This window comes from Pecten maximus, chromosome 1 (assembly GCF_902652985.1).
Source record: "Pecten maximus chromosome 1, xPecMax1.1, whole genome shotgun sequence".
Classification (NCBI taxonomy): Eukaryota; Metazoa; Mollusca; class Bivalvia; order Pectinida; family Pectinidae; genus Pecten; species Pecten maximus.
In genome coordinates this window covers 58,703,262-58,716,203 of record NC_047015.1, presented here as the reverse complement: position 1 = coordinate 58,716,203, position 12,942 = coordinate 58,703,262, and the positions used below count along the sequence as shown (strand labels likewise).

General features: G+C 35.8%; 1 protein-coding gene across 5 annotated transcripts in view; it reads right to left on the bottom strand.

Moving 5' to 3' along the window:
- The window catches only part of LOC117339364 (mismatch repair endonuclease PMS2-like), a 72,078-nt gene that overhangs the window by 29,753 nt on the left and 29,383 nt on the right, over nt 1-12,942 (bottom strand). For all 5 annotated transcript variants that reach the window (XM_033900915.1, XM_033900948.1, XM_033900924.1 and 2 more), the window contains exons 8-9: nt 12,472-12,566; nt 4,285-4,384 (exon numbers count right to left, since the gene is read on the bottom strand). In XM_033900915.1, the coding sequence (XP_033756806.1) occupies nt 4,285-4,384; nt 12,472-12,566 (195 nt within the window). The remainder of the gene's footprint in view (nt 1-4,284; nt 4,385-12,471; nt 12,567-12,942) is intronic.

Genomic DNA, 12,942 nt, shown 5'->3' with positions numbered 1-12,942 from the left:
CTGGGTGTGTAGTGACACATCTCTGTATGTAGTGACACATCTCTGTGTGTAGTGACACATCTCCCTGTGTAGTGACACATCTGTGTGTGTGTGTGTGTAGAGACACATCTCTGTTTACAGTGACACATCTGGGTGTGTAGTGACACATCTGGGTGTGTAGTGACACATCTCTGTATGTAGTGACACATATCGGTGTGTAGTGACACATCTCTGTGTGTAGTGACACATCTCTGTATACAGTGACACATCTGGGTGTGTAGTGACACATCTCTGTATGTAGTGACACATCTGTGTGTAGTGACACATCTCTGTGTGTAGTGACGCATCTCTGTGTGTAGTGACACATCTCTGTATACAGTGACACATCTCTGTGTGTAGTGACACATCTCTGTATGTAGTGACACATCTCTGTGTGAAGTGACACATCTCTGTATGTAGTGACACATCTCTGTATACAGTGACACACCTCTGTATACAGTGACACATCTCTGTATGTAGTGACACATCTCTGTGTGAAGTGACACATCTCTGTGTGTAGTGACACATCTCTGTATGTAGTGACACATCTCTGTGTGTAGTGACACATCTCTGTATGTAGTGACACATCTGTATGTAGTGACACATCTCTGTGTGTAGTGACACATCTCTGTATGTAGTGACACATCTGTGTGTAGTGACACATCTCTGTATACAGTGACACATCTCTGTATACAGTGACACATCTCCCTGTGTAGTGACACATCTCTGTATGTAGTGACACATCTCTGTGTGTAGTGACACATCTCTGTATGTAGTGACACATCTCTGTATGTAGTGACACATCTCCCTGTGTAGTGACACATCTCTGTATGTAGTGACACATCTGTATGTAGTGACACATCTCTGTGTGTAGTGACACATCTCTGTATGTAGTGACACATCTGTGTGTAGTTACACATCTCTGTATACAGTGACACATCTCCCTGTGTAGTGACACATCTCCCTGTGTAGTGACACATCTCTGTATGTAGTGACACATCTCTGTATGTAGTGACACATCTCTGTGTGTAGTGACGCATCTCTGTGTGTAGTGACACATCTCTGTATGTAGTGACACATCTCCCTGTGTAGTGACACATCTCTGTATGTAGTGACACATCTCTGTATGTAGTGACACATCTCTGTATGTAGTGACACATCTCCCTGTGTAGTGACACATCTCTGTGTAGTGACACATCTCTGTATACAGTGACACATCTAGGTGTGTAGACACATCTCTGTGCAAAGTGACACATCTCTGTGTGTAGACACATCTCTGTGTAAAGTGACACATCTCTGTGTGTAGTGACACATCTCCCCGTGTAGTGACACATCTCTGTGTGTAGTGACACATCTCTGTATGTAGTGACACATCTCTGTGTGTAGTGACACATCTCTGTATGTAGTGACACATCTGTGTGTGTGTGTGTGTAGAGACACATCTCTGTTTAAAGTGACACATCCCTGTATGTAGCGACACATTTCTGTATGTAGTGACACATCTCTGTATACAGTGACACATCTCTGTATGTAGTGACACATCTCTTTGTGTAGCGACACATTTCTGTATACAGTGACACATCTAGGTGTGTAGACACATCTCTGTGTAAAGTGACACATTTCTGTGTGTAATGACACATCTCTGTATACAATGACACATCTCTATATACAATGACACACCTCTGTGTGAAGTGACACATCTCTGTGTGTAATGACACATCTCTGTATACAGTGACAAATCTCTGTTTGTAGTGACACATCTCTGTATACAGTGACACATCTCTGTATGTAGTGACACATCGCCCTGTGTAGTGACACATCTCTGTGTGTAGTGACACATCTCTGTATGTAGTGACACATCTCTGTATGCAGTGACACATCTCTGTGTGTAGTGACACATCTCTGTGTGTAGTGACACATCTCTGTATGTAGTGACACATATCTGTATGAAGTGACACATCTCGGTGTGAAGTGTTACATTTCTGTAAACAGTGACACATATCTGTATACAGTGACACATCTCTGTGTGTAGTGACACATCTCTGTATACAGTGACACATCTCTGTATGCAGCGACACATCTCTGTATGCAGCGACACATCTCCCTGTGTAGTGACACATCTCTGTGTGTAGTGACACATCTCTGTGTGTAGTGACACATCTCTGTGTGAAGTGACACATCTCTGTATACAGTGACACATCTCTGTGTGTAGTGACACATCTCTGTGTGTAGTGACACATCTCTGTGTGAAGTGACACATCTCTGTATACAGTGACACATCTCTATGTGTAGTGACACATCTCTGTGTGTAGTGACACATCTCTGTGTGTAGTGACACATCTCTGTATACAGTGACACATCTCTGTGTGTAGTGACACATCTCTGTGTGTAGTGACACATCTCTGTGTGAAGTGACACATCTCTGTATACAGTGACACATCTCTGTGTGTAGTGACACATCTCTGTGTGTAGTGACACATCTCTGTGTGTAGTACACATCTCTGTGTGTAGTGACACATCTCTGTGTGAAGTGACACATCTCTGTATACAGTGACACATCTCTGTGTGTAGTGACACATCTCTGTATACAGTGACACATCTCTGTATGCAGCGACACATCTCCCTGTGTAGTGACACATCTCTGTATACAGTGACACATCTCTGTGTGTAGTGACACATCTCTGTATGTAGTGACACATCTCTGTATGTAGTGACACATCTCTGTATACAGTGACACACCTCTGTATACAGCGACACATCTCTGTGTGTAGTGACACATCTCTGTGTGTAGTGACACATCTCTGTGTGTAGTGACACATCTCTGAATACAGAGAATCAGTTCGATTGCCACACTCATTTGAGATCTGATTGGTATAAGTCTGTATACTAAATTTAATGAACATCTGTTCATATTTACGCCAGTTATCGTGTAAGGGTTGGGGGATGGTTAATCAGTTTCAGACCAAATTTGGACCAATTTCGGTGTTTCCTACAGAAAAGAAACAATTTTGCTAAAATCTGTATTACATTCCACCCCTCAATGCCCCTGGTGTCGCAGACCCACTATACACCAAAAATGGGTCTCACAATATTCACTGTCAATAGGAAGGTCCCGACCAAGTTGGGACAAAATACCTTCATCTCTAGAAGAATTTCAGGCTATATCCCAATTTCATGGTAGCAGGGCCCATGTGGTCAGATCCACCATATATACAAAATTACATTTCCTTCACCAAAGTATGCTAATGACCAAATTCCAACAAAATCTGGTCATTCCTTCCGAAGAAGTATTTGAATGAAATTGAAAATTATGTCTACTTTCCCATCAGGAAAACCTTCATATACAAGAGGCCCAGAGGGCCTTGATCGCTCACCTGGTTGGATTTGACCAAACGTCAAAATAAGTAAAGTAATGACCCCACTGGCCCCAGAGGAGCCACATCATCTGTATATACAACAGGACATGTAGTGCTTTATAAAAAAAAAAGGGGACAGACAGAGGACAGATGCCACACCACAACATAAGCTCACTTGACCTTCAGTCCAGGTAAGAAGTTTTTGAGAAATAGTAATTAACAAACTTCAACACTCAAAATCAAAGACGGCTGCCTGGCAGCCATTTTGTTTTTCCCAATCAGACTCAAATATATATGGGCAAAGCTAGAGATGAAGGGGAACCTACATATTAAGTTTAGAAATATCCTTCAATTCCCCTATATATCAAGTTTAGAAAAATCCATCAATTCCGCTACATACCAAGTTTTGAAAAAAATCCTTCCTGTACTTCTCAAGAAAAAGCGATAACAAGGATTGTTAATGACTAGACGAAAAAATAATGAACTACCCAAACAAACCACAGATGTAGGGTGATAGCCCACCATCTGCCCGGGGTTCTGAGTTACTCTTAATACAAAATTTAGTCCCATTCACCTTCAGATACTTCAGAATCAATTTGGACAAAAGAATATTATCCCTAGTCACTAAAACTTTAAAGAATTTTAAAGAAGCGGCAGCCAGGCTCACCAGGCTAATTATCTATACAAAATTTTTAACCCTTCCCCCAAGAGTGCTTTGATTAAATTTGGTCAAAATCTGGTTAATAGTTCACGACAAGTAGCATTATTGTTTGGAAAGTATTGACGGACTAGCAACTGGAAGACAGATGACAAGCAGATGAGAGATACTGTGCCATTGTCAAATGTTTTACCTCCAAAATTGGCATTTTACACTCTACTTTTATTTATATAAGAATGACAGTAAAGATACCTTAGGTGAGTCACATGGTCGCTTGTTGATGAAGAAATACTGTCGGTCAGCACTGCTTCGGCCTTGACCATGAACACACGGGGAAATGTAGCCTTCAAGTCTGAAAAAAGAAGTGTTATTTGGGTAATCATAAGCTATCACTAAATACCATCATACAAATACTGAGTAATCACTAAACTAAGATCGGTATGAAATACTATCTGTAAAACTAAACTCAGACAGGTATGAAATGCTGTCTGTTACAATAAACTAGGACAGGTATAAAATATAGACCATTAAACTAAGACAAGTATGAAATACTGTCAGTAAAACTAAACTAAGACCTGTATGAAATACTGTATAACACTAAACTAAGACCAGTATGAAATATTGTCTAACACTAAACTAAGACAAGTATGAAATACTGTCTAACACTAAACTAAGACAAGTATGAAATATTGTCTAACACTAAACTAAGACAGGTATGAAATACTGTCTAACACTAAACTAAGACAAGTATGAAATATTGTCTAACACTAAACTAAGACAAGTATGAAATAGTGTCTGTTACAATAAACTAAGACAGGTATAAAATACTGTCTAACACTGAACTAAGACAAGTATGAAATACTGTCTAACACTAAACTAAGACTGGTATGAAATACTGTATAACACTAAACTAAGACCGGTATGAAATACTGACTGTAACACTAAACTAAGACCGGTATGAAATACTGTCTAACACTAAACTAAGACCAGTATGAAATGCTGTCTAACACTAAACTAAGACCGGTATGAAATACTGTCTAACACTAAACTAAGACAGGTATGAAATACTGTCTAACACTAAACTAAGACAAGTATGAAATACTGTCTAACACTAAACTAAGACAAGTATGAAATACTGTCTAACACTGAACTAAGACCTGTATGAAATACTGTCTAAAACGAAACTAAGACAAGTATGAAATACTGTCTAACACTAAACTAAGACAGGTATGAAATACTGTCTGTAACACTAAACTAAGACCGGTATGAAATACTGTATAACACTAAACTAAGACAGGTATGAAATACTGACTGTAACACTAAACTAAGACAGGTATGAAATACTGACTGTAACACTAAACTAAGACCTGTATGAAATACTGTATAACACTAAACTAAGACAGGTATGAAATACTGACTGTAACACTAAACTAAGACCTGTATGAAATACTGTCTAACACTAAACTAAGACTTGAATGAAATGCTGTCGAACACTAAACTAAGACAGGTATGAAATACTGTCTGTAACACTAAACTAAGACCTGCATGAAATACTGTCTAACACTAAACTAAGACCAGTATGAAATACTGTCTGTAACACTAAACTAAGACTTGAATGAAATACTGTCTAACACTAAACTAAACCGGTATGAAATACTGTCTAACACTAAACTAAACCGGTATGAAATACTGTCTGTAACACTAAACTAAGACTTGAATGAAATACTGTCTAACATTAAACTAAGACTTGAATGAAATACTGTCTAACACTAAACTAAGACCAGTATGAAATACTGTCTGTAACACTAAACTAAGACTTGAATGAAATACTGTCTAACACTAAACTTAAGACTTGTATGAAATACTGTCTAACACTAAACTAAGACCGGTATGAAATACTGTCTGTAACACTAAACTTAGACTTGTATGAAATACTGTCTGTAACACTAAACTAAGACCTGTATGAAATACTGTCTAACACTGAACTAAGACCTGTATGAAATACTGTCTAACACTAAACTAAGACCTGTATGAAATACTGTCTAACACTGAACTAAGACCTGTATGAAATACTGTCTAACACTAAACTAAGACCAGTATGAAATACTGTCTGTAACACTAAACTAAGACTTGAATGAAATACTGTCTAACACTAAACTAAGACAAGTATGAAATACGGTCTAACACTAAACTAAGACAAGTATGAAATACTGTCTGTAACACTAAACTAAGACTTGAATGAAATACTGTCTAACACTAAACTTAGACTTGTATGAAATACTGTCTGTAACACTAAACTAAGACCTGTATGAAATACTGTCTAACACTAAACTAAGACCGGTATGAAATACTGTCTAACACTAAACTAAGACAAGTATGAAATACTGACTGTAACACTAAACTAAGACCGGTATAAAATACTGTCTAACATTAAACTAAGACTGGTATGAAATACTGTCTGTAACACTAAACTAAGACCGGTATGAAACACTGTCTAACACTAAACTAAGACCGGTATGAAATACTGACTGTAACACTAAACTAAACCGGTATGAAATACTGTCTAACACTAAACTAAGACAGGTATGAAATACTGTCTAACACTAAACTAAACCGGTATGAAATACTGTCTGTAACACTAAACTAAGACTTGAATGAAATACTGTCTAACATTAAACTAAGACTTGAATGAAATACTGTCTAACACTAAACTAAGACCAGTATGAAATACTGTCTGTAACACTAAACTAAGACTTGAATGAAATACTGTCTAACACTAAACTTAAGACTTGTATGAAATACTGTCTAACACTAAACTAAGACCGGTATGAAATACTGTCTGTAACACTAAACTTAGACTTGTATGAAATACTGTCTGTAACACTAAACTAAGACCTGTATGAAATACTGTCTAACACTGAACTAAGACCTGTATGAAATACTGTCTAACACTAAACTAAGACCTGTATGAAATACTGTCTAACACTGAACTAAGACCTGTATGAAATACTGTCTAACACTAAACTAAGACCAGTATGAAATACTGTCTGTAACACTAAACTAAGACTTGAATGAAATACTGTCTAACACTAAACTAAGACAAGTATGAAATACGGTCTAACACTAAACTAAGACAAGTATGAAATACTGTCTGTAACACTAAACTAAGACTTGAATGAAATACTGTCTAACACTAAACTTAGACTTGTATGAAATACTGTCTGTAACACTAAACTAAGACCTGTATGAAATACTGTCTAACACTAAACTAAGACCGGTATGAAATACTGTCTAACACTAAACTAAGACAAGTATGAAATACTGACTGTAACACTAAACTAAGACCGGTATAAAATACTGTCTAACATTAAACTAAGACTGGTATGAAATACTGTCTGTAACACTAAACTAAGACCGGTATGAAACACTGTCTAACACTAAACTAAGACCGGTATGAAATACTGACTGTAACACTAAACTAAACCGGTATGAAATACTGTCTAACACTAAACTAAGACAGGTATGAAATACTTTCTAACACTAAACTAAGACCGGTATAAAATACTGTCTAACATTAAACTAAGACAAGTATGAAATACTGTCTAACACTAAACTAAGACCTGTATGAAATACTGTCTAAAACGAAACTAAGACAAGTATGAAATACTGTCTAACACTAAACTAAGACAGGTATGAAATACTGTCTGTAACACTAAACTAAGACCTGTATGAAATACTCTCTGTAACATTTAAACTAAGACAAGTATGAAATACTGTCTAACACTAAACTAAGACCTGTATGAAATACTGTCTGTAACAATAAACTAAGACTTGAATGAAATACTTTCTAACACTAAACTAAGACTGGTATGAAATACTGTCTGTAAAATTTAACAAAGCCCTGTTTTATGAACAAAGAACTCAAACACAGACTGAAGTTATACGACTATTTATTATACTAATACATTGGGCTAAAGGGCTATAACAGCTGTGGTGCTTAACTCTCTCTTGTAGATGACCTGGCCAATATAATTATAATAGATACATTTACACTAAAACTGAATTTAAGCTAGCGTAGACTGTATATGTAGCTATATATATAGAAAAGCTGTTCCTGTTGGCCAGGCCATGTAACTGAGTCGAGTGAACTTATTAGTAGATATAAACGAATTCTTGGGGGACTTACGAATTACAAATGATGTAAAATGCCCCACTCGGTAATCATTAATTGCTGCAGAGCGGGGTGCCATAAACCCTAACTCCCTTAATAAGGAAGGGGGAAAAACGGTACGATTTGTCCATGCTCGGAAACAGCTGGCAAGTGTTTACTCACTTAGACTGCCTTATGAATTTCGAATAGAAAAACAGCTGCTATAACCCCAGGCATCACCTGAAATGGTCGTGTGGTGGGGAGGTGGCGGTAATAATTTTTTTGCAAAACTTCTATCTTCACCGAAAAAACTGCTGAAGAGAATGACCAATCTGGTTGTGTAACATTGTTCGTATCATGTTGTGTTATTCCTGTTCGTGCAACCGGTACATTACCACTTGGCCGATTATTTGTCGAAACCGATGCGTTTGACGACTGCGAGTCCTCCCTTTGTTTAGAATTTTCGATGAACAATATTTTGAGATTTGCTTTAGACATGGATGAAGGTGTCCAAATACCCATGTCTTGCAGTTTTTGTCGTAGAACACCCACGGTCCAATTGTTTGGATTTTCCATATCATACAACTGCTCCGTACTGAGTCTTTTGTTAGCGCGTCGCGATCGTCCGGCCATTGTTTATGCACTTCTGCAAACTGGTGTAATTACGTTAATTTCCATTATGCACAAATTAGCATCGTAACTCCTCTAGGCACTCGTCGAAGACACTACAAACACTTCAGTGTAACTAGTGTAACTCGTGATGTGAAATACGTTCATAAACACAAGAAAAGTGGCAATAATAATTTTTTTGCAAAACTTCTATCTTCACCGAAAAAACTGCTGAAGAGAATGACCAATCACGTGACTGGACTGACCAATCACGTACTTGCTATCAAGCTGACCAATCACTATGTATCCTCTGCTATTACTACTAACTATCTTACTACTATACATACATGATACAAGGATCGTAGATATTAGCAACAGATCGTCTTAGTTCATAAACAGCATTTATGTATAACACATAAATTTATAATGAAATAATGTATGTAAAATTTAATTAAGTCCTGCATGAAAAAACTTTTCATCAACACTGAACTAAAACTTTGTTGCAAGTGACCATTGTATGACAAGAAAGGTGAATATGACCAAATAATTTACTTATTAACGTTTATCTTCATAATTACTTTCAAAAAGATGAAATTTAAAGTGTGCATTCAGCTTGATTTTGAAAATTGGAACAGGGATCAACTTAAAAAGGCATGAAACAAGAGGCACAGAGGGCCTTCATCACTCACCTGGATATTTCAGTAATTACGGCAAAAATGCTCGAATTCAAGTTAAATTACAAATATTTTCCTTCTTTTCAAGATGCCTCTCCCAACAATGGGACTGTAAGCTATATATTATCAGGTACAGCTAGCTATTTGGCAAACGACTAGCACGGGAGTCTATAGTTCTCCATTAACCATAATACATGATGACAGTTATAACTATTATAACTAACTGGACATATAACATACCATAACTACAATAAGTTATAATTATTATAACTACCAACTGGACATATAATATACCATAACTACAATGAGTTATAACTATTATAACTAACTGGACATATAATATACCATAACTACAATGAGTTATAACTATTATAACTAACTGGACATATAATATACCATAACTACAATGAGTTATAATTATTATAACTACCAACTGGACATATAATATACCATAACTACAATGAGTTATAACTATTATAACTAACTGGACATATAACATACCATAACTACAATGAGTTATAACTATTATAACTAACTGGACATATAACATACCAACTGGACATATAACATACCATAACTACAATGAGTTATAACTATTATAACTAACTGGACATATAACATACCAACTGGACATATAACATACCATAACTACAATGAGTTATAACTATTATAACTAACGGGACATATAATATACCATAACTACAATGAGTTATAACTATTATAACTAACTGGACATATAACATACCAACTGGACATATAACATACCATAACTACAATGAGTTATAACTATTATAACTAACTGGACATATAACATACCAACTGGACATATAACATACCATAACTACAATGAGTTATAACTATTATAACTAACGGGACATATAATATACCATAACTACAATGAGTTATAACTATTATAACTAACTGGACATATAACATACCATAACTACAATGAGTTATAACTATTATAACTAACTGGACATATAATATACCATAACTACAATGAGTTATAACTAACTGGACATATAATATACCATAACTACAATGAGTTATAACTATTATAACTATCTGGACATATAATATACCATAACTACAATGAGTTATAACTATTATAACTAACTGGACATATAATATACCATAACTACAATGAGTTATAACTATTATAACTAACTGGACATATAATATACCATAACTACAATGAGTTATAACTATCTGGACATATAATATACCATAACTACAATGAGTTATAACTATTATAACTAACTGGACATATAATATACCATAACTACAATGAGTTATAACTATTATAACTAACTGGGCATATAATATACCATAACTACAATGAGTTATAATTATTATAACTAACTGGACATATAACATACCATAACTACAATGAGTTATAACTATTATAACTAACTGGACATATAATATACCATAACTACAATGAGTTATAACTATTATAACTAACTGGACATATAACATACCATAACTACAATGTAGCACTCTTTATTTCATCGTAAAATTGCTGTACATTCAAAAGCATTTGCCTAAAAATACTGATTGGCTGATAATACAGAGTCAATAAGAGAAGGGAAATTGAATGGATCAATTGCAGTCATGTTTACAGATTAGGTCACACAGTGCATAAACAGCAGTGACTGTGAGCCAGTACAGCTTGGAAGTAGAGGTAAACTACCAAGTAGGATATTATGATGCAGTTGGGAAAATCATTCATAGTAGAATTCGAGACAGTGCTTTTGGTTTGTAAGATGAAGTCATTTAAATGGAAAAGTTGATGCCGGACAGACATCAGACGACGGATGCTGCACCGCAGCATAAGCCAACTTAGCCCCTCAGGACAGACAGGCTTATAAATGTTAAAAATTTATCTATGTTTTTCTCAAACCCCAAGGCAGCAACACATACCGAGACCAAATCTTGTCATTCTTAAAGAAGAAGGATTTTAAAGAATATGCTATATTTCCCAGATTGGGCCCCACCTCGACGGTCTCATGAGAGCCACACTCATTACTGATATAACATTGAATCTCCATTGCCCAATAATGACCCAGACCAAATTTGATCAAAATCCATTCAGTCATTCAAGGCAAGTAGCAACTTAACTCTTTCCTTACTATGTGTTCTATCCGGATTCCGTACCAGGAAGTAGTTATAAGGCTCACCCCCAGAAGTTTAAACAAAATGGCAGACTTCTTGTGCATTTTTGGCGTGTTGTTTTTTCATATAGAAACAGAAATGTTAGTGTTATCTTTGTACATTTATTTATTGAATAATATTTAACTAAATTAGATCTAGATGTCGCATTGAACACTATGAAATGTCCTAACACTGATATCTAAAATGAAGATGTAGCATGTCGCCATATTGTTTACATTAACAACCTATTGAGAAAATCACAATTTACTCTAACAGGAAAAAAAACGTAAAATGAATGAAATAAGAACAAATTTATCAAAAAAAAATTGTTTGTTTCAAAAGTCTTGAACACCTTTTGTATGTCATTGCCTTGGATAATTGTATGTTCTAGGTTAAATCAACACTTAAATAACGTCACCTTAGCCTGCCAACTATAGTCGACATCAGGGAAGTTGGAGCACATTTTTATGTCGACTATAGTCGACAACGGTACTGAAACAGTTAAATGATTACTTCCCCTGTTAGATCCAGCCCCAGGAAAGTAAACTCCTTATTTATACAACATGTAATACCTTTTGCGCAATAATACTCCAGACCATATTTAATCAAAATTGATTCAGTCTCTCAGAACAAGTAGCAATTTGAGCCCCACCCACTGACCCTAAGGGAGTCACACCCTTCAATTATATAACATGTCATATGCACAAAAATGGTCCAGATTAAATTTGATCAAAATCTAATCAGGTGTTTAAAACAGAAATGTTGATGGATGCCAGATGACAAGAAGACAATAATGGCATCACCTACCCAGGTGAACTAAAATCCAAAACAGCTGCTTTGTTTTTTAAATACCTGAATGGGATATTCCCTTGGCAGGACCCCAAGCCGTACTCCGTACACACATCCTTATTGGGACCAAGCTGTTTTATTTCAAGTAGACATTTCATCTGTATAAACATAAAGTTTATCGTCACATGAAACTATAAGTGTCTCAAAAATGAAAGCTGAAAGCATGATTTTATGTAGATCAGTAATTAAAGTCACATGACACAATAATTGTCTCAGTAATTAAAGTTGATGTTTACTGTCACATGACACAATACTTGTCTCAGTAATTAAAGTTGATGTTTACTGTCACATGACACAATAGTTGTCTCAGTAATTAAAGTTGATGTTTACTGTCACATGACACAATAGTTGTCTCAGTAATTAAAGTTGATGTTTACTGTCACATGACACAATATTGTCTCAGTAATTAAAGTTGATGTTTACTGTCACATGACACAATACTTGTCTCAGTAATTAAAGTTGATGTTTACTGTC